Raw genomic sequence first — 27,375 nt, forward strand, 5'->3', positions numbered from 1 at the left:
ATTAGCAGCTAGAACTTGTCCGATTGGAGTAGGGAGACATATCGATAGTAATTTTGGGTACAGGACTGTCCAGAGACAAGGACAAGAATAAGAGACTTTTTACAAGACTTAGAAGACCCAAGCAGTAGGGTAAGAAATTACCACCAGCAATAGAGATAGTATAAGAAGGGAGCAAAGCATGATTCGAGAGCGTCGCAGCAGCGCAGGATCCAGGGTTCATGTTTCAACTACAATAAGATCGAACATAATGCTAAGAATTGTTGCAATCCACTAGTAGGAGGCCAGCAAGGCAGAGGCTAGTAGCAGGGACGTGAACACGGGCAGCAGCAGAACAATAGTCAAGGTCAGTAGTCATAGGGCCGCAGTTACGACCAGCAGCAGAGAATCGAGGCACCACCTATCATTCCGAGGACCAAGGGGCCAGTAGGCCAGATGCACGCTATCTAGGAGATTCCTGAGGGATAAATAGTCCCATAAATTCTACTATCAGTAGCATAACAGTCGTCAGCCACCGATAGAGTTTATGCAATCGCACCGCGTGATCATGGTGCGAGTGGAGCTTTTTCTTAGTGATTATTCCTTTCCAGCTCGGATCTTATTCGATTCAGGAGCTTCTCATTCTTTATCTCTTATACATTCATGGATAGGTTTCAGCTAGTTATACATCCTTTAGTATATCGTTATCCGTTTCTACTCCTTTAGGGGAGGTGTTCCTATTAGGGAGTGTCCATAGGAGATGTGTCATCAGTCTAGATGAGTCCGAGTTTATCATAAATGTAATCGTTTTGCGGATGTCGATGTTTAACATCATTCTCAGTATGGATTGGCTATCATCCAACCATGTTTTATGTTAGTGTAGACTATTTTGCTAAAACAGTCAGCTTACGAGCATCCAATGGGTCTGAGCTGATAGTAGCGACCTCACAGGGCAACCAGTTTGCGGAGTCATTTTTGGCATACATCGAGGAGGTGATGTTGAGGGATTACGGTGCTGATTTGTGTGAGACTAGAGTTGACTCAGATTATCAGGATGTCATTCAGGACATACCTGGGTTACCTCCTGTGAGAGAGGTTGAGTTCTACATTGAGTTGCAGCCAAGCACAGCACCTATATCCCGAGCACCCTATCGCATGACACCTGCTAAAATGAGGGAGCTACAGACTTAGTTAGATAAGCTTTTGTCTCAGTGATTTATTTGTCGAAGTCATTCTCCGTGGGGAGCGTCGGTCCTTTTCATGAAGAAGAAGGATGGTAGCATGCGCTTATGTATAGATTATCATGAGTTGAACAAAGTCACCATTCGAAATAGGTATCCACTACCGATTATTGATGACTTGTTCGACCAGCTACAGGGAGTACAACATTTCTCTAAAATTGATCTTCGTTCTGGCTATCATCAATCATGGGTTCGGGAGATGGATATTTCTAAGACCGCCTTTCTGATTCGATATGGGTCTTTTGAGTTTCTCGTCATGCTATTTGACCTGACCAATGCACCCGTAGTATTCATGGATTTAATGAACTGGGTTTTCGTCCATACTTAGACTAGTTCGTAATTATTTTTATTGATGACATCCTTATATATTCGAGATCAGAGACAGAGCACGAGCAGCATCTTCGTTTGGCATTGTAGATATTGCGAGAGTATCAGTTGTACGTTAAATTCAGCAAGTGTGAGTTTTGGCTTTCTGAAGTCGGATTTTTGGGCCATGTTATTAGCCATGAGGGTATTGCAGTAGACCTAGCTAAGGTGGAGGTCGTACTATATTGGGAACCACCAAAGACGGTTATAGAGATTCGTAGTTTCCTAGGATTAGCAGGCTATTATAGAAAGTTCATTCAGGACTTCTCGAAGATTGCAATGCCGCTTACACGCCTTACGAAGTAGGGTGTACAGTTTATTTAGGGCACGGAGTGCCAGGTGACCTTTGAAACTTTGAAGACTAAGTTGACTATAATGCCAGTATTGGTTATTCCGAGCAGTGATAAGACCTTTGTCGTCTACACGAATGCACCATTGTCGGGTCTAGGGGTATTTTGATACAGACCCGGAGAGTAATAGAATATATTTCATGATAGTTAAGGACGCATGAGCAGGATTATCCCACACACAACTTGGAACTAGCAGCAGTGGTCTTCGCACTAAAGACATGGAGACACTATTTATACAGAGTGCAGTTAGAGCTATTTACGGACCATCAGAGTTTGAAATATCTTTTTCTCATAAGGAACTAAATCATAGACAATGACGATGGGTTGAGTTTATTAAGGGTTATGAATTTGTGATTTAGTATCATCCGAGGAAGACGGATGTTGTAGCAGACACGTTGAACCGAAAGCATCATCATAGGACTGCAGCTTTTAGGTTCTTGTTGTATTGGGATCTTCACAACCTTAGACAATTTGACTTTAGGCCAGAGATTGGTGGAAATAGTATACTTTTAGGGGCTATGTCAATGCAGTCATCTTAGAGTGATAGAGTGGTCAGAGCTCGCCAGAGGACTCTTGGATTCATACTTGAAAGGGGGAGATTTTCAAAGAACCAAAATTTAATTAGACCGTTGGAGTAGATGGAGGCATTTGAATGAATGGCCGATTAGTTATGCCAACTAGTGCAGAGCTAAAGAAGAAGTTGCTTGATGAGGTGCATCGTTCTAGGTACACAGTACATCCAGACACAACAAAAATATACAATGACCTGAAGAGACACTTTTGGTGGAGCGTCACGCGTAAAGAGATCATAGAGTATGTAGCTAAATGTTTTACCTGCCAGCAAGTGAAGGCAAAACATCAGAGACCCTACAGCCTTCATCTATTCCGGAGTGGAAGTGGGCAGATATTTATATAGACTTTATTGTAGGATTACCAAGAACGAAGAAGGGGAATGATTCAATTTGGGTAATAGTGGATCGGTTGACGAAGTCAGCACATTTCATACCAGTAAAAACGACCATTGGAGTTCCAGGTTGAGGACTATGTATTGTTAAAAATATCGCCAATGAAGGGAGTTCAGCGGTTTGGTAGATGGGGGAAGCTTTCCCTGAGGTATATTGGTCCATTCAGGAGAGTGGAGCGCTTTGGAGCCGTTTCATATCAGCTAGATCTTTCGGCATCGATGTCGAGTATACATGATGTCTTCCATGTTTCGATACTTAAGAAGCATCTATATGACGAGGAGTAGCAGCGAGTGTTAGACATGCCAGAGGTTGAGATTCTTGATGATATGACTATTATTACTTGTCCTGTGTGTATTCTTGCCAAGGAAGACAAGAGACTTAGAAACAAAGTGATATCTTTAGTTAAAGTTCAATGGAATAAGAAAGGAACTGAGAAAGTTTCTTGGGACGCGATGAGGATATGCGTCACAGCGACTTGTACCTATTTACTTGCACCTATCTGAGCAAGTAAATTGTTTGGATTTTTCATCCGACATACTTGTTCTGCTTAGTTAGGTGTTAAGTGGGAGTATTTGCATTCTAGGTTGTTAAATATAGATATCGAGGAAGATTCTTGGGAGTGCGAAGACGTTATGCATCGTGACTACCCGCACCTATTTGAATAAGTAAGTTGATTAATTTTGATTAGTGTTCATGATTACCATATAGTCATATTTATATTTAACGCTAGAATGGGGGTGTTAACACTTAACTTCTAATCATTCGGAACACACGGTATATATATGGAGGGTTCCTTGTTTAGATTTTTTGCCCGACGTACTAGTTCCGTTTAGTTAGGGGTTAAGTGGGAATATTCGTATTCTAGATTATTAAGTGTAGATATTATAATATTTTATATCTGAAGATTTATGGTAATGTATTATTAATCTCTAAGATACATTTGCGGAATTTCGGGGACGAAATTCTTTTAAAGGGGAAAGAATGTAAAACCCTAAAAATTTGAATATTTTATAATAAATAATAATAAATGTGTTATACTATGATAAATAATATTTATTAATGTTTGAGTATACTAGGAATTGATTTGAGATCAATTCAATGTATATTTGTGAATATAGAAGTGATATCATGCACACGTGCACGGGCCTGAATTTGGGAAAAACGACCAGTTGAAAGTATATGTATTTTACATACCGACTTAGTTAGAATCTGGAAACACTTATAAGACCAAAGTTGTGGGTATCTTCAAAATCTTTCTAAAAAATCTTATATCACCTTATTCCGAGGTTGGACGTGAATGTTATGGCCAAAATACTGAAGGTTATTTTCCTAGTCAGACAAGGTTTCCTGGTTCGGGTCAAACATGTTTGTTTCAGGTTTGCCTCTATAAATACCTATATTTTTCATGAAAATTCCTTTCTTTTATCATATCTATGAACCCTAGCAGCCACACACTCCCCTCAAAAACCCTAGATCTTTTTCTTCTGAATTTTGAGAGCTTTGTGAAGCATAATACCGACACGAGGGCGAGATCTTCAATGTGTGACAAGAGAGAACGGGTTGTTTATGCTTGTGGATTGCTTGATATTTATTTCAGAGGCTTAGAACGACGTTTGAGGCAAGATTATCTTCATCCAAACCCATCCCCATAGTTAAATAACTAGTTTAGATATTTAATATATGTTTTCATGTTTAAATCTTAACTTGTGATGCTAAAAATCAGATTTCTTTTTGATATTAAAACTTAAACCAATACTATATTAGTAATATTTTATTATTGTTTATGATAGTATCATGATCATGATCATTAGAGTTATTCATAATTTCGTTTATATATAAGAAATTTAAGAGATGTACTAAATATATATTTCCTGCAGCAAATTGTAGCACTTGTATAATATTTAACTAAGATTTTAAGATAGCAAATAAACTCAAAATTTAACTAAATTAGTTCCAAATGAAATCTATATGTATCTAATTTCTAAACATAAAATCAATCTTAAAAATAGTTGGTATAGAGAAAGATATAGTCTTTTTATTAATAACATGTTGTTGAGAAGAACTGCTGCACGTGTATGAAGTTAAACAGAAAACTGGGCGTAGTAATGAACTCCAAATTGAGCTAAACTAGTGTCAAATTACATATATGTGAATCTAGTTTCTATAACAGAAAACCATTCTTAAACAGAGTTTATATAGAGAAAGATGTGTACTTTTTACTAACAATATGTCCTGCAGAAAAACTGCTGCATATGTATAATATTTAACTGAAGATTTGGGATAACAAATGAATACCAAACTGAACCAAACTTATTCTAATTGAAATATGTGTGAATCTAGTTTTCAAAAAAGAAAACCATTTCTAAAAATAGTTTTCCTAGAGAAAGATATACTGATTTTACTAACAGAAGTCCCGTCTATTTTCTTGCTCATTTTGTGGAGCTGTGTTGCGGCGTTTTGAGATGCGTTTGTGGAGTTTTAAGCTGCTATATGTTACACGTATAGTCATGAATATGTTGTGTTACATATTTGAGAATCCTAAGGGGATTATGATAAGTTTTGATTTGATCATATTCGAATTAGATATCGTTCATACATATGTTAGATGTCGTTGATGAGTACAGCTCAGTACTATATGAGATAGTGCATCGATATACCAGATATACACAGTTTATACATGAGGTGGATATCATTAATAAGCTCAGTTCAGTACTACATGAGGTAGTGCGTCGATATTCCACATGTACAGGCTATTGAGTCGGAAATTAGGAGGCTTGATCTAGCCGTCCGTCCCGCACTAGGGTGCGATGAGGCTCGTCAGTCGTATTTTTAGGATGCCTATTTGGTAGTCCATCCTGTACTCATGTTATAAACTAAGATCGCGATGAGACTAATGAGCCGTGTACACAGTTTAGGATAGCTACAGGATAGTCCATTACACTAAGATAATTACTTGATAGCCTAAGTGTGGCAGATGTAGGTTATGGATACGACCTGTCACTGAACTATATGACCGAGATACGTTACTTTTAAAAGTATACATAATTATGTGTTGGTATTTTATTCTATCTACCTAGTGATAGCGGAAGATATTATAAATACGATATTCTATCTCCCCAGTGATAGTGGAAGATATTATAAATACGATGTGTTGATGTCTTATTTATTTTACTGCCTTCTTTACTTCTTAGTTGGGATCAATGATTAGAGATTCACAACTTGAGACATAAGGTATATATATGAATGTTTCCTTGTTTGGATTATTTTTCTCAACGTACCTGTCTCGTGTTGTGGATTTTTTAATTTTTGGTTTCATTAGATTGTCTTTTCTTAGTTCGGTATTAATGTTTAGATATTTACAATTAGAGGTTTATGGTATATACATGAGGGTTTCCTTGTTTGGATTATTTCGCTCGACGTAATACGTCTCGTGTTATAAGTTTCTAAATGTTAATCCCACTTAGATACGGGGAAAATGAATCTAGATAGACTATACTTAATAGATAGAGCATTCACTTCATCTAGCAGCCCTTCCCCTGGGGACGGATGGAGGTAATCTTGCTGTAGCGCTCTGATGATCTTGTTGTTGTTCTTTTTCTTTTAAATTACTTTTTAGGTAGTTCGGAGTTTCGGAGAGCCGCATGGTGATGGAGTTCTGGCATGGTCGCCGTCGCGTATTTTTACTTGTAGAGACTTCACTGTAGTTTTGAGTTTTCTCCTGATATTAGAGTTTTATTTTCATATTATAAAGGCAGTGCACCTTAGTACAATTTTTTTTAGTTGATTCATGTTGAGATATTTTCATTATTCAGATATCAGATGTATTATAGTTGAGACATGATTCTTTTTATTTATAAGATATCTCTTCTATATCATGTCTATTATATTTATTCCCTTTGTTTTGCATGTTTTATAACTGCACTTCTATTTGGTTCCACTAGAGGATATTGCTGTGATTGGTGAAACATGTTTATGCACAGTGTGGGTGCATGTCAGGTTTGACATCTCTGGTTTTGGCCTTATGAGCCAAATTGTTACCCGACCCATTGAGAACTAATCTGGTTGTAGGGAATATCTCATGTTCTATGGGATATTCTCTGTTGGCGATCGGGTCTTACGTACAGAAAAATAAAGAGGAGAACGTGGGATATTGAGAGATATCAGGACGGTTATTTTAGGGACGGAGGGGGGATTGAACGCCCATAAATAGAGAGGAGTTCCTCTCCTCTAAAACACACAACTGAGAAATCTCCACTGGAGTCCCCAAATACAATCTGATATTATTCCTTCATAAATCATCATATTTTGAAATTTCTCCCCCAAATCGATGTCATCTTCACCAAAGAGCATTGTCCACACAAGAGAGCATCGATCTTTTGCTCATTCATTAGGGTTTCGAGGGGGTTTTTTCCTTAAATTAGAGGGTTGGAGAGAGGGGATTGAGGGGAGGTGAGATTAAGATTTAGGAGAGGATTGGGGGGTCCCTTAAATTGGGGAGAAAGAGAGGGAGGATTGAAGGGACATGAGGTTAGGGTTTAGCGAATTGGAATGTTAGGGTTTGGAAATTGGGCTAGGGTTTGGAAATTTGAGGTTAGGGTTTTTTTTCTTGAATTAGAGGGTGAAAGAGAGAGAGAATTGAGGGACTAGTACCAAAATACGAAAGATTTGGGGGACTAATATTAAAAAACCTATATTTTAGTAATAAATTAAGGCAAACGTGCTCTGCACGTGCTACAGTTGCAGGTAAAATCGGCATTTCACGTGTTTTTTGAGGTGAAAATATGATTAGATGTGACATGTGAAGGATGTAGGCAATTTAAGGTGGTTTCTGTCAAAAAATAAAATACATATAGGTGGTAAGTATCATTTTACTAAAAGTTAATGTGGTTATTATGTAAAAACCCCAATAATATTATATTCCACTTGAAAGCATGAATAGTTAAGGTTTTCCCATGGAGTCACTTCCTTTGATGATGCTCTGATACAGACCAGGATTTATATAACAATAAAAATTAAAGATGTTTATTAGCTAGTCATTTTTCTTTCATTTTAGATATGTTACAAATTCACTTTAAATAAATGTTATTATATTAAAACATTGACATATTCATCACTATTCACTTAAATAAGCACAATATAAGGCAAAGGATATTCTCCTAGGCAAAGAATTGTAAAAGATAAAATATTGGTTAATTTAAAGTTAAAGAAACAAAAGAAAAAGAAAAAGAAAAGAAAACAACTATATTGTTATGGTAAGTTTAATTAATAAATTCCCCTAACATGTGAAATACATATTCACCTTCAATTATGCTAAGCAGAATAATTGCCCAAATTAAAGTTGATCATACAAATTGTAAACTTTGAGCTCTTCTTGGTCCGGAATATATTGCAATTTCGCAATAGATTTGAAGCAAAGACCATGAATAAATATTAGACAATATGTAAATGAACTCTTACAAAAGGAATATTAATTAGAAACTTCACTAGGAAAGGTTCCTCCATGAAAATTCCAAGGAGATGGTACGAGAAAAAGATGTTGTAGGTGTTTTTATTATGATAGGTAATTGGTTGTGTGATCATAGGTTGAGGATGAAGAGGACTATAAGGAAAGAGATGTTATGGAACTATGGCAGTTACATTTGAGGGAAATGAGAGGGTTATTGATTAGGTGTTTTTATTATTATAGGTAATTGGTTATTGTTATGGTATTTCCAATCATCTAAATGCAACCCTTTGCTAGCAACAGATAGGTGTACATCTGTATACAATGCCCCAATCATGTTGGCGGCCAAAGACCAGCAAGGACGACACCTCAGCCGACTCATCGAGTCGACATTCCCTCATATCGACTCAAAAGGCTATATTTGTCGCCCCTTTGTCAAAGACGACTCACAACGAGTCCAGTCAACCAACTATCGACGTCTTACCAATGACGACTCAAAAGGCGTTACTTCTCAACGAAGTTAGAAAACAACTTCAACCTCGAGCCTCTCCTACTGACAACGTGTCAGTATCGCATTTAATATTTTTCAGGCACCATCATCCCTCTAGCATCGATAGTCTTCATGACTCATTGGACCACGTCAGCACCATCATACCTCCGATCACTTTCCATTTAATGCTGACGTGATCTCTCCTCCAGTCACCAGCCGACACCTATAAAGTGAGTGCTGATACAGCCGCCAGCCCACATTCTTTACCACCATCATGTGCTTGGCTACAATGATGGTTATGCCCCTTCGGTATTGCTATAATTACAGGTACTATTCTCAGATAATAAGGGGGATCAATCAATATTTTTTGGAATAAAGACTCTTCTAAGCCATTTGCAGGCTAATTTCCCAAGCAATATCTTGCCAATTATACTGCACATGCAAGAACTCTCACAGTTCTTTATTTTTCTCACTCAAGCTTACTAGTTGACTTGATCATCAAAGGAGCCACAGGGGAACCAGTCTCCGTTCTCTCACGTGTTTCTACATGTGTAGGCTTTTCAGCAACCCAACTCAGAACCGAATATTCGGGAAAGGAAGTGACTCCTCATCAACTTCACCCCTATCCTACCATGGATATTAGTGACTGTGTTATCATTTAACATCAACGGTTTGGCACCCACCATGAGGTCCCGTTTTCTTTTTTAAGAAAACATGTTTGGTTCTGAAGATAGGGCCGATCAGTTTTACCCTGAACAGCACCGAAGTTATGTTATTCAAGCTAAGCAGGGTTCAGATTTGGCTAAGAGGAATCCGTGCAATTGTATTCCTCTATAGCATTAGCAACCGTTTTAGGAGTATTTACCAGCTAGCCATCTATAGAATGGAGGAGTTCTCATAGCCCTCAAAGCTTCTTCATGGTAAGATGAGCATCACATATTTTTAGAGAGAACAACTCCAGCTCCTTGATTGCCAAATCTACAGTTCAAGAATTCAACCGGGGAGAATCTATTCAAGCTAGCTCATGGCGTTGAAGCAGTCACTCTAGTCGAAGTAGGCATGCCAACCATCCGACTACAACACTTCGATGAGGACGTAAACTCGGTAGGGCTTCGGATCGGGCTAGATCTCCTCGTCAAGACCCGAGAGAAAGCGCTCCAGACCCAGGTCACCAATCAGCAACGAATCGCCCGCTACTACAAATAGCAAGATCCGACCAAGGAGATTTTGTGTTGGCGACCTAGTCCTCCGCAATCCTGATTTCGACAAAGACACACAGAGAAGCAAACTAGCCCCCAACTAGGAAGGCCCACAGACGGTCCTAGAAGAGTTGTGACCATGCACCTATCGACTAAGGGCCCCAGACGGGAGAGTCTTGCAACATCCTTGGAACATTGAGCACTTGAGGAGATATTTTTAATAAATTTTGTATAGTTTCCTTCATTATAAATAAAATTTTATCAAAATTAACTCCTGTCTCGCACCCTCATGGTGCCTAATCTATGCAGGAATCCTAAGCCCTTAGTGCATTCTCAGGGTAAACCCAAGGCACCCTCACCATATGGTCGACTGCCACATTCACCTCTTGACCATTATAGCTATATTGAAGCTCTAGGTATCTACGTAAGTCCTTGGCACCCAACCTTCAGGTTGTCATTACTGTTTTGCCACTAAGGTGGCTCTCAATAGGGTGAAAGATCTAGATGTCCTCGGTAAAACCTAGACACTCGACCTTAAGGTTGAGTCCTAAGCCCTTGGTGTCTTCTCAGGGTAAACCTAAGGCATCCTCATCATATGATCGACTCCAACATTCACCCCTCGACCACCATGGCTATATTGAAGCCCTGAGCATCTACGTAAGTCCTGGGCACCTAACCTCAGGGTTGTCATTATGCAAAATCCCTAGGTATCTACGTAAGTCCTGGGCACCCAACTTCAGGGTTGTCATTATGCCAAAGCCCTAAGCGTCTATATAAGTCCTGGGCACTCAACCTTAGGGTTGTCATTATGCCAAAGCCCCAGGCATCTACGTAAGTCCTAGACGCCTAACCTCAGGGTTGTCAATATGGCAAAGCCCGGCACCTACGTAAGTCTTAGGCATCCAACCTCAGAGTTGTCATTACGCTAAAGCCCCAGGCGTCTACGTAAGTCATGGGCACCCAACCTCAGGGTTGTCATTACGCCAAAGCCCCATGCATCTACGTAAGTCCTAGGCACCCAACCTCAGAGTTGTCACTTTGCCAAAATAACCTTAGCACCCTCAATAAGTCCAAGGCACGTGCCCTAAGCCCCTGGTGTCATCTCGAATAAACCCAAGGCATGGAGTTCATCTATTCGGTCATCTTTGGCAAAAATACTTAGGCACTTTAATTTTCTAGTCTTTGTCAGCAAAAGACCTGAACAACTCGCCCACAAGAGATGTGAAACAAGCCAGTCTTCTCGACCCCTCAACACTCGGGTGGATACAACATGGTCGACTCATAACAATCAGCACTTGTTCTCTCAGCAAATTTAGAACAAAGTTACAAAGTAAAAGGCAAGGAATAATTAGAGGCAGACTCCAGAATAAGAGTAAAGTTAATCTTTATTCCAACATTCAAAATTTATCACAAGCTTCATTACAGTATCCATGTCTATTTACAATAAGTCATGTCAATATTTACAAATGCAGAGAGACAAGAGAGTCCTAGAAGGCTACGAGAAGTCCATTCCCACTCTGGAGTCCCTGGCACGAACCCTTGGGAGCAGCTGGCGGAGGAGTCAAGTAGTCTTCTCCTTCGTTCGATTCTCCCTCATCCTCGTCGAGATCAAGCCCCCTCCAAGTGCTTCCACCTCAACCAGCTCGTTTAGACACTTAGTCACAATAGGAAGATAGTGGAAGCGGTCGGACTGGTCCTCATCTCGGTTAGGAGCTACCTTGAAAGATAGTCATACTCTGCCTTGCAGGCGATCACCACTTCAGTTTTCCCAGTTAAGCTTTGGCGATACTTCTCGATGATCTCATGACAGTGAGCTTCGGGCTTAATTTGAGCCTTCTTGCTTTGAACTACTGAAAGCGACTCCCGCAAGTGGGCAACCTCCTCTTAGAGGGAGAAATTTTCAAAACCAACCTTTTTGTAAAAATATTCCCCAAAAACGACCTGTTTTAACTTTAATTACCAAAACCAACCTAGTTTCAGCCTCGGTTTTGACGAAAAAAGTTCCTAAACTTCATGGAAATTGAACTCCCGTGATGTTTTTACATAACAAAACTTCACGGGACTTTAACTCTCGTGAAGTTTTGTTATGTAAAAAAACTTCACGGGAGTTCAACTCCCGTGATGTTTGGAAACTTTTTTTTTTGCTAAAACCGACCCAGTTTCAGCCCAGAGGCTGAAACTAGGTCGGTTTTGGTAATTAAAGTTGAAACATATCGTTTTTTAAAAATAAGTTTCAAAAAGGGTTTGTTTTGAAAATTTATCCCCTCTTGGAGCTTAACAAGCATTGCATGCTGCTCACCGAGTTGATAACTTGCATGCACTGCCGCATCCTTCTTCATTTTAGCCAGTGCCACAGCGTGGCCCCTCTCCGGGAGAGCCTCTTCCATCCTTCTAGCCTTCCTCTAGCTCTCCTCCAGCTCCTGTCCGAGCCCGTCGACCTCCGAAGCACTTGGGGCTGGCGTCTCCGTGACTCGCTCTGAGTCGGCCTCTCTGTCAGCCCATAGGGAAGTAACTTCTCGTAGTAGCTTGAGATAAGTGGTCTAAACCAGATCTGTAAAACCCTAAAAATTTTGAGTTAATGATTGATAAATTGAATTAATATGTGATTAATTATTATAAGTGGATATTTATTAAGATAAATATTATTAAATAGTGTATGAGTACATTGAGGATCTGGAAAAAATTTTAGTCCGGTCGAGAGCAGTCCGGTCGACTGCCATGGTCGACTACGAAACCTAAAACTATTTTTCTGTTTTGACTTGGTTTCGTATATTTGAGGCCCATATTTGTTTTCCCTAATATATATACATATTGTTCACGAGTTTTTAGTATTCTAAAAAACGTAGCAGCCACCAAACACCCCTGTAAACCCTATTTTGATTTTTGAGAAAAATTAAAGGCTTTTGGAGTAGGATTTCGGTTTGTTTTGGGTTTTGGCTTGGAGATCTACCTTGAAATTTCATCTTTCACGTTTTACATCAAGTCTCAGGTGAGTTTTATCTCTACTAATCACTCTCTCCTGTTTTTAAATGATTTAATGAGTTTTTAATGTGATTTCTTGGGCCTAATTAACTAGTTTGGATATAAAAAGCAAATCTTTTGTATTATATGTATAAAGACCAGATATCTTCATGTTTAAAAGATTAAGAAAGAAATTACAGAGATGTTTTAAGATCTGAAAGGATTTAACAACATTGTTTAACTGAGTTTTGATGATTTCTTCTTCGTATCGATGTTTCGTGCATGTTTAGGGGTTTAAATATAATTTATTATGTGATTAATCATGTTTCATATGATTGATTTTTTTCCCAGAGATATAAATTTGTTGTTTACAATATTCTACACAAGTTTCACGACGAATTAAACCAGTTTAAATCACAAATACACACACAAACACAGTTTATCAAACCTACACAGAACAGGTTCTATAATCACGTCTGGTTGACCGCACCTAAGTGGCGATCGACCGCGTGCTAGACAGAGGCCTGGGCAGCTTCTGGGTCGTGGCGTAGTTGACCGCTACTTTATCGCGATCGATCGCCAGTCAGGCAAACGGCCTGTGCATGTTTTTGACTCTTGTTTCCGTTTCAAGGGATTTCTCGATCTTTTCCAGTTATGCTATGATACTTATGAGCTGTTTAACATCGGTGGTGTTTGTGAACACCAAGTATTAACACGCACACCGAGATATGTACATGTACACTTAGTTTATGATGTATTGACATGCATTATCGAGATACTTGACACACGTTGAGTTGATGAAAGTGAATTAACCTAGGATAAAATTTTGCTCATCAGTTATGGATGCTCAGTGTGGTTGTTTATCCTATAATAAGACTTCACTTGTACCACACTAGGAGTATTTGGTTGTTTTCCCATAATGAGACCTCGGTTGTACCAAATACTCGAAGGTAATCAGTGTATTTTTTGGGTTGGGCTGATGTACCTATTCACTGTTGTACGATCATCTGGAAGCATATCTAGAATAAGGAGATAAACCTATTGTCGTAGAATGATTAAGGAAGTTGAACCCACATGTCATTGTGCGAACCTTATAAGAGTATTGTTATGTTATGTAGTTAGAATAGAGAGATAAAACCTATTACCGCAGAGCGGTTGAGTATGAACCTTATAAGAGTATCGCTATTGCAAGTAGAAATGCAAACATATATATAGTTGTATTATAATCACATGTAGTTTAACCATGAGTAGGGTATACATTGGACATATGACATACATGATATGGTATATTATAATATTTGAGTTGGATAATATTTCCTTAAGATGGTGCCAGCTACCCGAGGGTAGTCTAAGATTGTTACAAATTATTTTATTATGATTGAGGGTAGAAGTTGTAATATTTCTGTTTATGATGATTGTTCATATATAGGTTTGAAGTTAGTAGTTAGTGATTCATAGCTCGAGATATATGGTATATACATGAGGGTTTCCTCGTTTGGATTATTTCGCTCGATGTACCAGTCTCGAGTTGTGGATTTCTAATTACTAATTTCATTTATTTTTTTATTCTTAGTTGAGATTGATATTTAGCGATTCATAATTTCGGATACGAAGTATATACATGAGGATTTTCTTGTTTGGATTATTTTGCTCAACGTACCCATTCTCGTGTTATGAATCTCTAAATGCCAATTTCTTTTTAATGTAGTGTTGATGACTTTATACTTATATGTACTAACCAGTATTTTTTTATATACTACTACCCCTTCCCCTTAGGGGTGGTAGAGATGATCTCGCTAGCGTTTTGACGCTCGTTGTTTGCCCTCTTTTCAGGCGGGGAGTTCAGCGCACGAAGAGTCATAGGTTAATAGTGAGATTTCTTTGACTCTTTATTTTAAGACATGGTATATTTATTATAGTTCAGAGATATTCTTATTATATTTCAATTGGGCTCATTTGTTGATCATTCTCATGCTTCTTCTGTGTATATTCTATTCTTGTACTATTTCCATTATTTGCATATTTTGTACCTTCACCTATTTGTTGATTCTACTAGAGAGATAGTGACTGTGATGGTGAAACATATCGTAGCATGGTGTTGATGCTTGGCAGGTTTGACCATCCTAGTTTCACCTTGTACTGTAGCTTTGTGTGAACCTTGAGACATCAAAGTTAGTATCAGAGCTCTAGTATCGATATCCTTAGGATCATCCCTATGTCATATTGTGGAGCTAGGATAGAATTTTCTAGGAATCATATATAGAGTCAGCTAGGAATTCCTAGTATGAGTGAGGACGTATTATATATATATATATATATATATATATATATGAGGTTTGTATTTGAACCTCTCTCTATATATATATATATATATATATATATATGCGAAAATTACCAAAAAAATTTCTATGAACTATTTGCTTGAGTATAAAGCATGTTACGGGTGATAAGTGACACAATTTTTGTATTGGTATATGTTATGATATTTATGCTTGAGATCCTATTTATAGGCTCTACTTCTAAACTTATAGATGTCGGGAAGAGGACGTGGACGTAGAGATACTCATGCTCAGGGAGATGGGTAAGATGATAGAGAGCCTGAACCACAGCAGTCTCCACAGTATTTAATGGATCTCATAGCACCTTTGGCAGCTCGACTTGTAGCGATTGAGGAACAATTAGCAAATAAGGCTCAACAAGAAGCACCCATTCGGGAGGAGACGCCCATTCGGGAGGTGACACTAGAGGAGACGCCGATAGATACACCACCACTATCAGTTGATGATGGAGCTGCTGAGCAGGAGGCTTGGCTTCGTCTGGTAGAGAGATACTAGAAGTTAAAGGCTCTAGAGTTTCATGGTTTATCGGATTTCATTGTTGCATACAAATGGAAGGAAAATGTGAGCAATATTTTGGATATGCTTAATGTGAATATTGTGCAGAAGCAAAGGCTAGCAGCTTTCAGCCTCAAGGGTGATGCAGGATGATGGTATCGGTTTCGTTTCACTCCAGAGCAGAGGATGATGATTTTGTGGGAGACTTTTATATACTTCTTTGATGAGCAGTATGTGTCGGCAGTAGCGAAAGCTGAGAAGGAGTTGGAGCTAGCCCGCTTGGAATAGGGGGGTATGTCCGTGGTGGATTTCGAGAGTAAATTTATAACACTACTTAGATTTAGATTCACAAGCATGTGGCACACCGAGGAGCGCCAGACTCAGATATTTATGATGAGGATTTGCCCAGGTTTACGTCGATATCTGGTATCACGAAGATTTCGGTCAGTGCGGGAGGTAGCGGATGCCGCCATGGCTTAGGAAACAGAGACATCTATGTTCCTTAAGGGCAAAGAAGGCAATTTTAAATCTGGACAACCCAGGGATGAAGGTAAAAATAAAGGTATGAGACCTTTTGCAGGCTCAGGAGGACCCCAGCAGCGGGGCAAGGGTCCACATCAGCAAGGTCCCAACAAGAAGGGATCCCAGCAGGATCAAAAGGCACAGCAACGCAGGTTTCAGAGGACTTGTTACAATTGCAATAAATTTGGACACCGAGCATATGAGTGTCACAGCGCACCATTAGCAGGCCAGCAAGGCAAGAATAAGAACTAGCATCAGCAAAATCATGCTCAAGGTTGAGGACAGGACCAACCATTGAGGATTGAGGCACCGCCTGTAGTCCCGAGGATTGAGGGAAAGGTGCGAACTATTCAGGAGATCCAGCAGGGACATATAGTCTCATACGTCCCAGGCGATGCAGTGCAGTAGCCTACGACTACTGGTAGAGTATATGTAGTTATTCCTCACGACCATGGTGCGAGCGGGATCGTGGTGGAAGGTACGTTCCTTGTGAACTCCTTTCCAGTTCGTATTCTTTTTTATTCTAGCGCTTGGCATTCTTTCATCTCCTATAATTTTATGAGTACTTCAGCTTGTAGCACAGCCTTTAGATATTCCGTTATATGTATCTACTTCTTTAGGAGAGGTGTCTCTCTTAGAATGTATTTGTAGGAGATGCATTATCTGCTTAGATTAGTCTAAGTCCATAGTTGATTTATCTATTTAGCATTCAAGCTTATATAATATTTTGGTATGGATTGGTTACTTTCTTACCACGTTAGTATCGACTATTGGTGAAGACAGTCTTTTTGTGAGCATTTAATAGATTTGTATAGTGTGTAGCAACCTCATAGAGTAACCAGAATACAGAGTCATTTCTAGCATACGTCGAGGAGGTGATGAGGCGGGATCGGGGTGCAGATTTAAGTGAGACATGAGTGGTCTCCGAGTATCATGATGTCTTGCAGGACATATTAGGTTTACCTCCAGTGAGAGAGATCGAGTTTTACATTGAGTTATAGTTAGGCACCACACCAATACCCCTAGCACCTTATCGTATAATACCTGTTGAGATAAAGAAGCTTTAGATCCAGTTAGATATCTGCTATAGAGGATTTATGATCGGTAGAGCGTGGCTGGGCGTAGTTTCTCGAAGATTAATTTTTGTTCTAGTTATCAATTGTTACGAATTAGGGAGATCGATATCCCCAAGACCTTTCTTACTCGATATGAGTCTTTCGAGTTTCTTGTCATGTCGTTTGGACTGACCATTGCACTTACGTTATTTATAGGATTGATGAATCGGATTTTCTATCCATACTTGGACCAATTCGTTATAGTATTCGTCGATGATATTCCTATCTATTCGGGATCGGAGGCCGAGCATGAACAGCATTTGAGGTTAGCATTGCATATGTTGCGGGAACACCCGCTATATACTATTTTTTTAGCAAGTATGAATTCTAGTTACCTAAGATCTGAATTTTGGAACATGTTATCAGCTGAGAGGGCATCGCAGTAAAATCCAGCTAAGGTGTAGATCGTTTCAGAGATTCATAACTTCTTAGTTAGCTGAGAGGGCATCGCAGTAAAATCCAGCTAAGGTGTAGATCGTTTCAGAGATTCATAACTTCTTAGTTTTGGACCGGCTATTATAGAAAGATACTGATCGTTTCAGAGATTCATAACTTCTTAGTTTTGGACCGGCTATTATAGAAAGATACTTCAAGATTTTTGAAGATTTTGACGTTACTTTCACGCCTTACGAAGAAGGGTGTACAATTCATTTGAAGCATAGAGTGTCAGAAAACATTTGAAGGTTAAATTAATTACAGTACCAGTGAAGGTTATTCTGATTAGTGATAAAAATTTTGATTTGTTTACACGTATGTGAATGTATCGGGTCCTAGAGGTGTTTTGATGCAGACCTAGAGAGGAAAGATTTGTATTTTTAAATAATTGAGGACTCATGAGAAAAATTATCCCATATATAGTTTGGAGATAGCAGCATTGGTTTTCGCATTGAAGAAATTAAGATATTATTTATATGGAGTACAAACGAAACTATATACGAATTATCAGAGCTTGGAAGTACCTTCTTCCCAGAAGAAATTTAACCAGAGGCAGTGGCAAAGAGTCGAGTTTATTAAAGATTTTGAGTTTGCAATTTAGTATCCTTAAGAAAAGACGAGTGTTGTCGCAGACGCGTTGAGTATAAAGCGTTGATGTGAATATACAGTTTTGAAGTGTTTAATATTTATTGTATTGAGAACTTTACACTCTCAGCCATATTAGCTTTAGACAGGAGATTAGCAGAAACAACATTTTCTTAGGAGCTTTATTAGTGAAGTCATCTTAGAGTTATGGAAAGATCATTACCAAGTTAAGAGATTCTTAGATCAAAAACCCGAAAGAAGGAAGCTTCTATAGAGACTAAAGCAAAATGAACCATCGAAACCGACGGTGGTTTCCAAATTACGGGTCGTCTAGTGATGCTAGGATATCCATAACTTAAGAAGGATTTGATGAGGCATATTGTACTAAGTATACGGTACATTTAGACACATCGGAAATGTACAAAGACTTGAAAGGACGTGTTAACGGAGCGGCTTGCGTAAGGAGATTTTGTAGACACATCGGAAATGTACAAAGACTTGAAAGGACGTGTTAACGGAGCGGCTTGCGTAAGGAGATTTTGAAGTATGTAGCTAAATATTCTACCTATTGAAAGGACGTGTTAACGGAGCGGCTTGCGTAAGGAGATTTTGAAGTATGTAGCTAAATATTCTACCTACCAACAAGTGAAGGCAGTATGTCAGAGACCAACTGGAACCCTACAACTTTTACCCATTCCAGAGTGGAAGTGAGCAGATATTTCTATGGATTTCAGTGAAGGGATGCCAAGATCAAAGAAAGAAACATAATCTATTTGGATGATAGTTGATTAGTTGACGAAACTGATGCATTTCTTACTCTTGAAAACGACTTATACAGCGAAAATGTATGCAAAGATAATTATTTAGGAAATAGTGAAATTTCATGAAGTTCCAAAGATGATTGTATCAAACCAAGGATTAGTGTTTACTTTACACTTTTGGAGAACGTATTGCAAGCATACGATATGGATTATCAGGACAAACAAGATGATCACAACCCCATTGATGAAATTCATTTATAACAACAGTTATTGAATGTCTATTGCACCATATGAGGCGCTGTACGGGAGACCTTGTAGACTGCTTATTAGTGGGCGGAGCTGGAAGATAGTTATTACTTAGACCAAAAGTGATGAGGGCACATTAAGGGGGAATGTAATATTGATTTGAGAACATATTCTTTCCGCTCATAGTCGGCAAAAAAGTAATACAGATTAGAGGTGACAACCTCTAAAGTTTCATATAGGAAATTTTATAACAACAAAAGTATCACCGATAAAGGGCGTTCAGTGATTCAGTAGACGGGGGGAAACGTACCCCAAGATATGTTAATCCGTTCAAAAATTTTGAGCATGTTAGAGTTACATCATTTAGATTTGATTTTCCAGTATTGAGGTCGAGTATACATGATATATTTTATGTTTTAATGCTCAAAAGGCACTTGCACGATGAAGAGCAGCAGGGTGTAATTAATACACCAAGTATTGAGATTCAGGATGATTCGATTACCATAGAGATACCAGTTTGCATTACTGTTAGAGAAAACAAAAGCTTTAAAAACAAAGTGATTTCTTTAGTGAAAGTTCAATGGAATCGGCAAGGAACCGAAGAAGTTTATTGAAAGCGCAAAAAGGATATAAGTCATGACTATTAATATCTATTTGAGCAGATAATATATTGATATTAAGTATGCTTTTATGCATTAGTAATTACATTATGTTTTTATGCCACATTTATATTTAATGCTAGAATGAGGCACTAACTCTTAGCTCCTAATCACTCAGAACATATGGTATATATATGGAGGGTTCCTTGTTTGGGATTTTCACCCGACGTACTAGTTTCGTCTAATTAGGGGTTAAGTGGGAGTGCACGCATTCTAGATTGTTAAGTTTAAATGTTTACTTATATTTTATATCTGGGGGTTAATGACACGAGATGTGTACGGAAGGGTTTTCTTGTCTGGATTATCCCCTCTTACTGCTTTTCTCGTGTTATTAATCTTTAAGACACGATCATGGAATTTTGAGGATGAAATTCTTTTAAGGGGAGGTGAATGTAAAACCCCAAAATTTTTGAATTAATGATTAATAAATTGAATTAATATGTCATTAATTATTATAAATGAATATTTATTAAGATAAATATCATTAAATAGTGTATGAGTACATTAATAAGTATTTTGAGGAAAAACAAGTTTATACATGAGAATAGAACGAGTCGAATACATGCACAAAGGAAAAATCTTGAGGATCTGGAAAATTCCAGTCCGGTCGATTATCGAGTTCGATCGTAGTCCCGTCGACTACCACGGTCGACCGTGAAACCTGAAAACTATTTTTCCTATTTTGACTTGATTTTGGGTATTTGAGGTCCATATTCGTTTTCCCTAATATATATACATATTGTTCACGAGTTTTCAATATTCTAAAAACCTAGCAGCCACCAAACTCCCCTACAAACCCTATTTTGATTTTTAAGAAAGATTAAAGGCTTTTGGAGCGGGATTTCGGTTTGTTTTGGGTTCTGGCTTGGAGATCTACCTTGAAATTTCATCTTTCACGTTTTGCATCAAGTCTCAAACGAGTTTTATCTCTGCTAATCCCTCTCCCCTATTTTTAAATGATTTAATAAGTTTTTAATATGATTTCTTGGGCCTAATTAACTAGTTTAGATATAAAAAGCAAATCTTTTGTATTATATATATAAAGACCAGATCTCTTTGTGTTTAAAAGATTAAGAATGAAATTAGAGAGACGTTTTAAGATCTGAAAGTATTTAACAATGTTGTTTAACTGAGTTTTGATGATTTATTCTTCGTATCGATGTTTCGTGCATGTTTAGGGGTTTAAATATAATTTATTATGTGATTAATCATGTTTCATATGTTTGATTTTTTCCCAGATATATATATCTGATGTTTATAATATTCTACACAAGTTTTAGGACGAATTAAACTAGTTTAAATCACAAATACATGCACAAACATAGTTTATCAAACCTGCACAGAACAGGTTCTGGAATCGCGTTTGATCGACCGCGTGCCAGGCAAAGGTCTGGGCAGCTTCTGGGTTGCGACGCGATCAACCGCTGCTTTATCGCGGTCGATCGCCAGTCATGCAAATAGTCTGTACATATTTTTGACTCATGTTTCCGTTTTTGAGGGATTTTGTCGATCTTTTTCCAGTTACACTATGATACTTATGAGCTTTTTTAACATCGGTAGTGTTTGTGAACACTAGGTATTAACATGCACACCGAGATATGTGCACATACACTTAGTTTATGATGTATTGACATGCATTGTCGAGATACTTGACACATGTTGAGTTGATGAAAGTAAATTAACATAGTATAAAGTATTGCTCATTAGTTATGGATGCTCAGTGTGATTGTTTATCCCGTAATGAGACATCAGTTGTACCACACTATGAGTATTTGGTTGTTTTTCCCTTAATGAGACCTCGGTTGTACCAAATACTCGATGGTGATCGGTTTATTTTTCTAGGTTAGGCTGATGTACCTATTCACATTGTACGATCATCTAGAAGTATATTCAAAATAGGGAGATAAAACCTATTACCGTAGAATGATTAAGTAAGGAAGTTGAACCCACATGTCATTGTGCGAACCTTACAAGAGTATCGTTATTTCATGTAGCTAGAATAGGGAGATAAAACCTATTGCCATAGAGCGATTGAGTAAGAACCTTATAAGAGTATCGCTATTGCAAGTAGAGATGCAAATATATATATACAATTGTAGTATGATCCCATGTAGTTTAACCATGAGTAGGGTATACATTGGATATATGACATACTTGATATTGTATATTATAATGTTTGAGCTGGATAATATTTTCTTATGATGATGCCAGCTATCCGAGGGTAGTCTAAGATTGTGACAAATTGTTTTATTATGATTGAGGGTAGAAGTTGTAATATTTCTGTTTGTGATGATTGTTCATATATAGGTTTAAGTTAGTAGTTAGTGATTCATAGCTCGAGATATATGATATATACATGAGGGTTTTCTTATTTTGATTATTTCGCTCAACGTACCAGTCTCGAGTTATAGATTTCTAATTACTAATTTTACTTACATTTTTATTCTTAGTTGAGATTGATATTTAACGATTCATAATTTGGGATACGAGGTATATACATGAGGGTTTCCTTGTTTGGATTATTTCGCTCGACATACTCATTCTCATGTTATGAATCTCTAAATACCAATTTCTTTTTAGTATAGTGTTGATGACTTTATACTTATATGTACTAACCAGTATTTTCTTATATACTACTACCCCTTCCCCTTGGAGGCGGTAGAGATGATATCGCTAGCGCTTTGACGCTCGTTATTTTCCCTCTTTTTAGGCGGCGAGTTCAGCACACGGAGAGTCGCAGGTTGATGTGATTTCGTCTTAGATTCTCTTTCTCTCTCTCTCTCTCTCTCTCTATACAATCAAAAAGCTCTCTTTTTTCGTGTCTTGCAAACCCTAAAAACGTTTGGGGTATATATAGAGTCCTGGTAGAAACAGAATTCAAAACAGTTTAGGAAACTGTTTGACTACGTCGCGGTCGACCGTGGCGGTCGACCGTGCAAATTCTAGAGAGTTGAGTGCGGTCGACCGCGATCAGACGACAAAAGCTCCTCAGATTCTAGGGAGTTGAGCAGTCGACCGCGATCAGACCCAGTCTCTTCTCAAACTCTTGTGCATGTTCGCGGTCGACCGCCGCAGTCGACCGTGGATCTATCAGGTCGTTTCCTTCGTAGTTTTGATTCCAGCTCTCGTCTCAACTTTGGGTCTACACTTTAGACTAATATTTTCATGTACTCCTTCAGCTGAACCATTGTTTCTATTAGACATCTTCTGCTGAATCAAGCTCCAAAGTTATGAAACAAAATTTGAGCTATTTTATGCAACAATATTTTTTTTTCTTTTCTAAAATGTTTTAATTTCATGTCCAGTAGTGAAATTTGAATCTGAACTCAACTGAACCGTTGTTTCTATTAAACCTCTTCTGCTGCATCAAAACCCTAAAGCTACATAAAAAATCTCAGAAGTTCTATGCAACAATACTTTTTCTTTTCTAAAATGTTCTAATTATGTGTCTAGTAAAATTTGAACCTGAATTGTTCTGACAGTTTTAACTCATGTCATTTTTAACACTAGGCCGTCAAAGAACAAGTTTTCGGTACCTCCACCAACAGCAATATCCCAACCATGTCCGGCTTCGTTGAACAAGCCCTCACAATCTCCGACGATCTCTCCACCGCCGTCATGAAGGGCTTCAACCCTAAATCCATCCCAGTGTTCACCAAACTCTCCCAAGAATTCGCGACTTTCGACAGGTGGTTCTCCTCCCTCCCGGGCCCCACGCAGCCCAACCGCCTCTTTGTCTACTCCGCCACCTCCCACGGTGCCACGAGCCACAACAAGTGGCATCTCGCCAAAGGGTATCCCCAGAAGACGATATTCGATTCATTACATGAAGATGGGCTGGATTTCAACGTGTACTTTGAGAATGCGCCAACGACGTTGTTCTATCGGAATATGAGGAAGTTGAAGTATGTGAGGAAGTTCCACAAGTATGGGACGTTCTTGGATCATGCTAGAGATGGCAGGCTTGCTAGCTTGAGTGTGATCGAACCTAGGTAATATTTGAAAAATTCTCCTAAATACAGTTTGATCATTCTAGTCGAATTTGTATGAAATTAACTTGGACATAAGACATCACAATGATACGTAGCGTCATGTAAACATGTGCATCAAAAACTTGATGATTGTTTAACTAAGAAAATGAAAATAAGGGATTAAAGTGTCACTTTAATTTGAAATCGTAGATGAATTTTCTGTCATTTTTACAGACTTAAAGTAGGAGAAATTTTCCCCATAGCATAAAGTATAAGTGTACACTCTTTATTATAGATTTGGATCCGAAAAAGTGAAGGTATAAACTATAGAGAAATATACTTTTTAGACATCAGGTGATCTGAAAGTTCAAAAAATAATGTACGGATAATAAGTGTCGGGCTAATCCCCCGTATATAGTTCCTTGGGTATATCTGCAATTGATCCTTTTTTGTATATAGTACCCTATTTGAGTTTCATGAACGAGATTTATGCTGATGGAGAAAATTTACCAGGTATTTTGATATGAAGGGAAAACCAGCAAATGATGATCACCCATCGCATGATATCGCCAACGGGCAGAAATTAGTGAAGGAAGTGTATGAAGCCTTGAGATCTAGCCCCCAATGGAATGAGAGCCTTCTTGTTATTACGTATGATGAGCATGGAGGATTTTATGATCATGTTGTGACTCCATACACTGGAATTCCGAACCCAGACGGGATTCTGGGCCAAGATAATTTCGGGTTTGATCGATTGGGTGTTCGGGTTCCAACGATTGTGGTCTCGCCTTGGATCAAGAGAGGAACAGGTAATGAGGTGAAATATTTTGGTTTTATTTTATGTCTATTGCAAAGTTAGTCAGGCACAAGATCAGTGTATAATTGTGTCAAACGGTTTTTTTTTTATGGTATGCAAAGTATAATATTTTTCTACAAGTTTCGACATTTACAGAGTCACACTAGATTTTGAATTTCTTCTGATTAATCTACTATATGAAACTGAAGATACGCTCAAATTCAAGTAGGCCAGCAAAACTCAGACTCGGATTGCTACAAACATGCGCGAGCACGAACATACATTTAGGAAACAATGAAGAAAGAAAGGGAAACTAATAGGCCATAAATCTTTCAACTTTGAAGTTCAATTTGATGTGCACATTCTACTTAATCTCACGTTTCATGGTCCTAAAAAAGCAAATATTGATTCTGTGATATTTATGATTTTGTGCCTCAGTTGTGAACAAGCCAAAAGGACCTGCGGAAAACTCAGAGTTCGAGCACTCTTCAATACCTGCAACGATAAAGAAGATGTTCAATCTCACCTCAGGCTTCTTGACACAAAGAGATGCTTGGGCTGGGACTTTTGAAGGAGTCGTTACTGAGCTAACTTCGCCTCGAACAGACTGTCCGTGTATGTATCATCTCCATCGCCTTTTTCGTTCATCTCTCCCTCCCAAAACGGTAGAACTATTACTATTTACTGCTCTTCATAAGTTTAAAATAGCTCAGCAGTACTACCTTATGTTCACAGGATAAATTATCTACTTTAAGATTTGTATAGCTCTTTGTTTCAGCTATTTGGTGGGTTTATGAAATGCACCAAATTGAGAAAAATGATACGATCATAGTGAAAGGCTAATTGGGGATAGACCCCTACAGTATCCTCCTTAGTCTTATTTTTGTAGATAAACCCCCTGAGTATATTTGCAATTAACTGTGTAATTAACCAAAGAAGTGAATTCATGTAGCTGATTGCAAAAAATAGGATAAAGGCTCCGTTTTTCTTGGTGTTTACGGACAGAATTAAAAATAAAAACTAAATTAGTCTTGCTTAACTTCTTACAGTGGTTTTACCGGATGTTCCTCCTCTGAGGACAACTCAAGCAGATGAAGACCGTTATGTTTCAGAGTTTCAAAGTGAGATAGTCGAGTTGGCTTCTACCCTCAACGGTGATCATTCGTTGAACATTGAAAGCCTTGAAACGAAAAGGAGAATGAAAGTAAAGGAAGCCGATGGGTATGTTGATCGTGCAATCTCTAGCTTCTTTAAGGCATGTGAAGAAGCCATCAGCATGGGCTTGGAGGAATCGACGATAGTGAACTTGGAAGCATCGGATACTACGACAGGAGCTCCATGATCCAATATTTTGCTTTTACTTGCTTATAATGCATGCAGGATTTCTCTTGATTTTTATTATATTTGGTTGATGGAGTATGTCAAAATGTAGAATAGTACTCTTATGTTGTGGAGTTTTTCTACGTAGCTAGACTTCTATGTAGTTTTTCTAGTTTATGTAGAAAAGAACTAACATCGGCAATGAATGGGTGTTGCAGTCTTTTGCTTAATACACTACAGGACTGGTACTTCCAGACTGCGTTGTGTGTATGTTTTCTGTTCTTTTCTTGACCTGAGGATTAATGCTATTACCATGATGTATTGATACGCATTATTGCATTTTCTGGGAATGGGGATCATTACCATGTCTAAAGATATAGGATTCTCCCTATGAACTTGTGTTGAATTCAGGTTGTTGTGCTCAGTAGCCAAAGTTTTACGTGGATAAGAATTCAGGTGGCTGTTTTTTCGTGCTACCTCATAGATTATATCATTGCTACTAATCAGATAGAGTTTTCTCAAAAATGAGCTTGAACTCTCTGTAGAATATATTCTAATCCTCCTTTTCAATTTTGATCTGTTTTTGCTTTTTGTTGCTAGACATTTGCGGAGAGATCAAGTCTACTGAAACTGAGTGATCGTCATCAGATTCTAACGAATTTCTCTTGCAAGGAGTAATGTTATCCGAGGAACAAATTTCAACTTCATTGTCACAAGTGACCGATAACGATGCCTGTGTTTCAGTATAGCATAATAATTAGCATGTTATTGAGGTGACAAGAAAAGATTGTTGTACAATTAATACGAAGAATCAAGAAATCAATAGTAAAGCGAAAAGAAATAGGCAATCCAAAGTGATAATGGTGAATGTTATCACAACAAAAGATACTACTCAAAAAGATATTAAAGAATACAAACATGAGGAATGAAAAAGAAAAGCAATACTAAGTGTATTGACTTACATTATCAAGATATTAAAGAATACAAACATGAGGAATGAAAAAGAAAAGCAATACTAAGTGTATTGACTTACATTATCAAGATCGTCTTTCTTTTTGTAAGATTCAGCTTCATTAGTGAAATAATCTTGACCTGTCGACTCCTAATGATTTAGAAGAAAAAATTATTAATAATTATATA

The 27,375-nt window shown here is 38.1% G+C and overlaps 1 protein-coding gene across 1 annotated transcript; it reads left to right on the forward strand.

Annotated features, from left to right (window-relative positions):
- LOC109822176 (non-specific phospholipase C6-like) lies at positions 23,639-26,456 on the forward strand. Its single transcript, XM_020388338.1, has 4 exons — positions 23,639-24,140; positions 24,633-24,928; positions 25,354-25,530; positions 25,965-26,456. The coding sequence occupies exons 1-4, from the start codon at positions 23,710-23,712 to the stop codon at positions 26,255-26,257; spliced, it is 1,197 nt and encodes a 398-aa protein (XP_020243927.1). The 5' UTR covers positions 23,639-23,709; the 3' UTR covers positions 26,258-26,456.

Source organism: Asparagus officinalis, chromosome 8 (genome assembly GCF_001876935.1).
Source record: "Asparagus officinalis chromosome 8, Aspof.V1, whole genome shotgun sequence".
Taxonomy (NCBI): Eukaryota; Viridiplantae; Streptophyta; class Magnoliopsida; order Asparagales; family Asparagaceae; genus Asparagus; species Asparagus officinalis.

What these genes read in the sequence shown, in the direction of transcription:
- LOC109822176 (XM_020388338.1), top strand. Translation starts at nt 23,710, where the DNA reads ATGTCCGGCTTCGTTGAACAAGCCCTCACAATCTCCGACGATCTCTCC. An exon ending in TTGAGTGTGATCGAACCTAG is followed by an intron (nt 24,141 to 24,632) that starts GTAATATTTGAA and finishes AAAATTTACCAG; the next exon opens with GTATTTTGATATGAAGGGAA. An exon ending in GCCTCGAACAGACTGTCCGT is followed by an intron (nt 25,531 to 25,964) that starts GTATGTATCATC and finishes AACTTCTTACAG; the next exon opens with TGGTTTTACCGGATGTTCCT.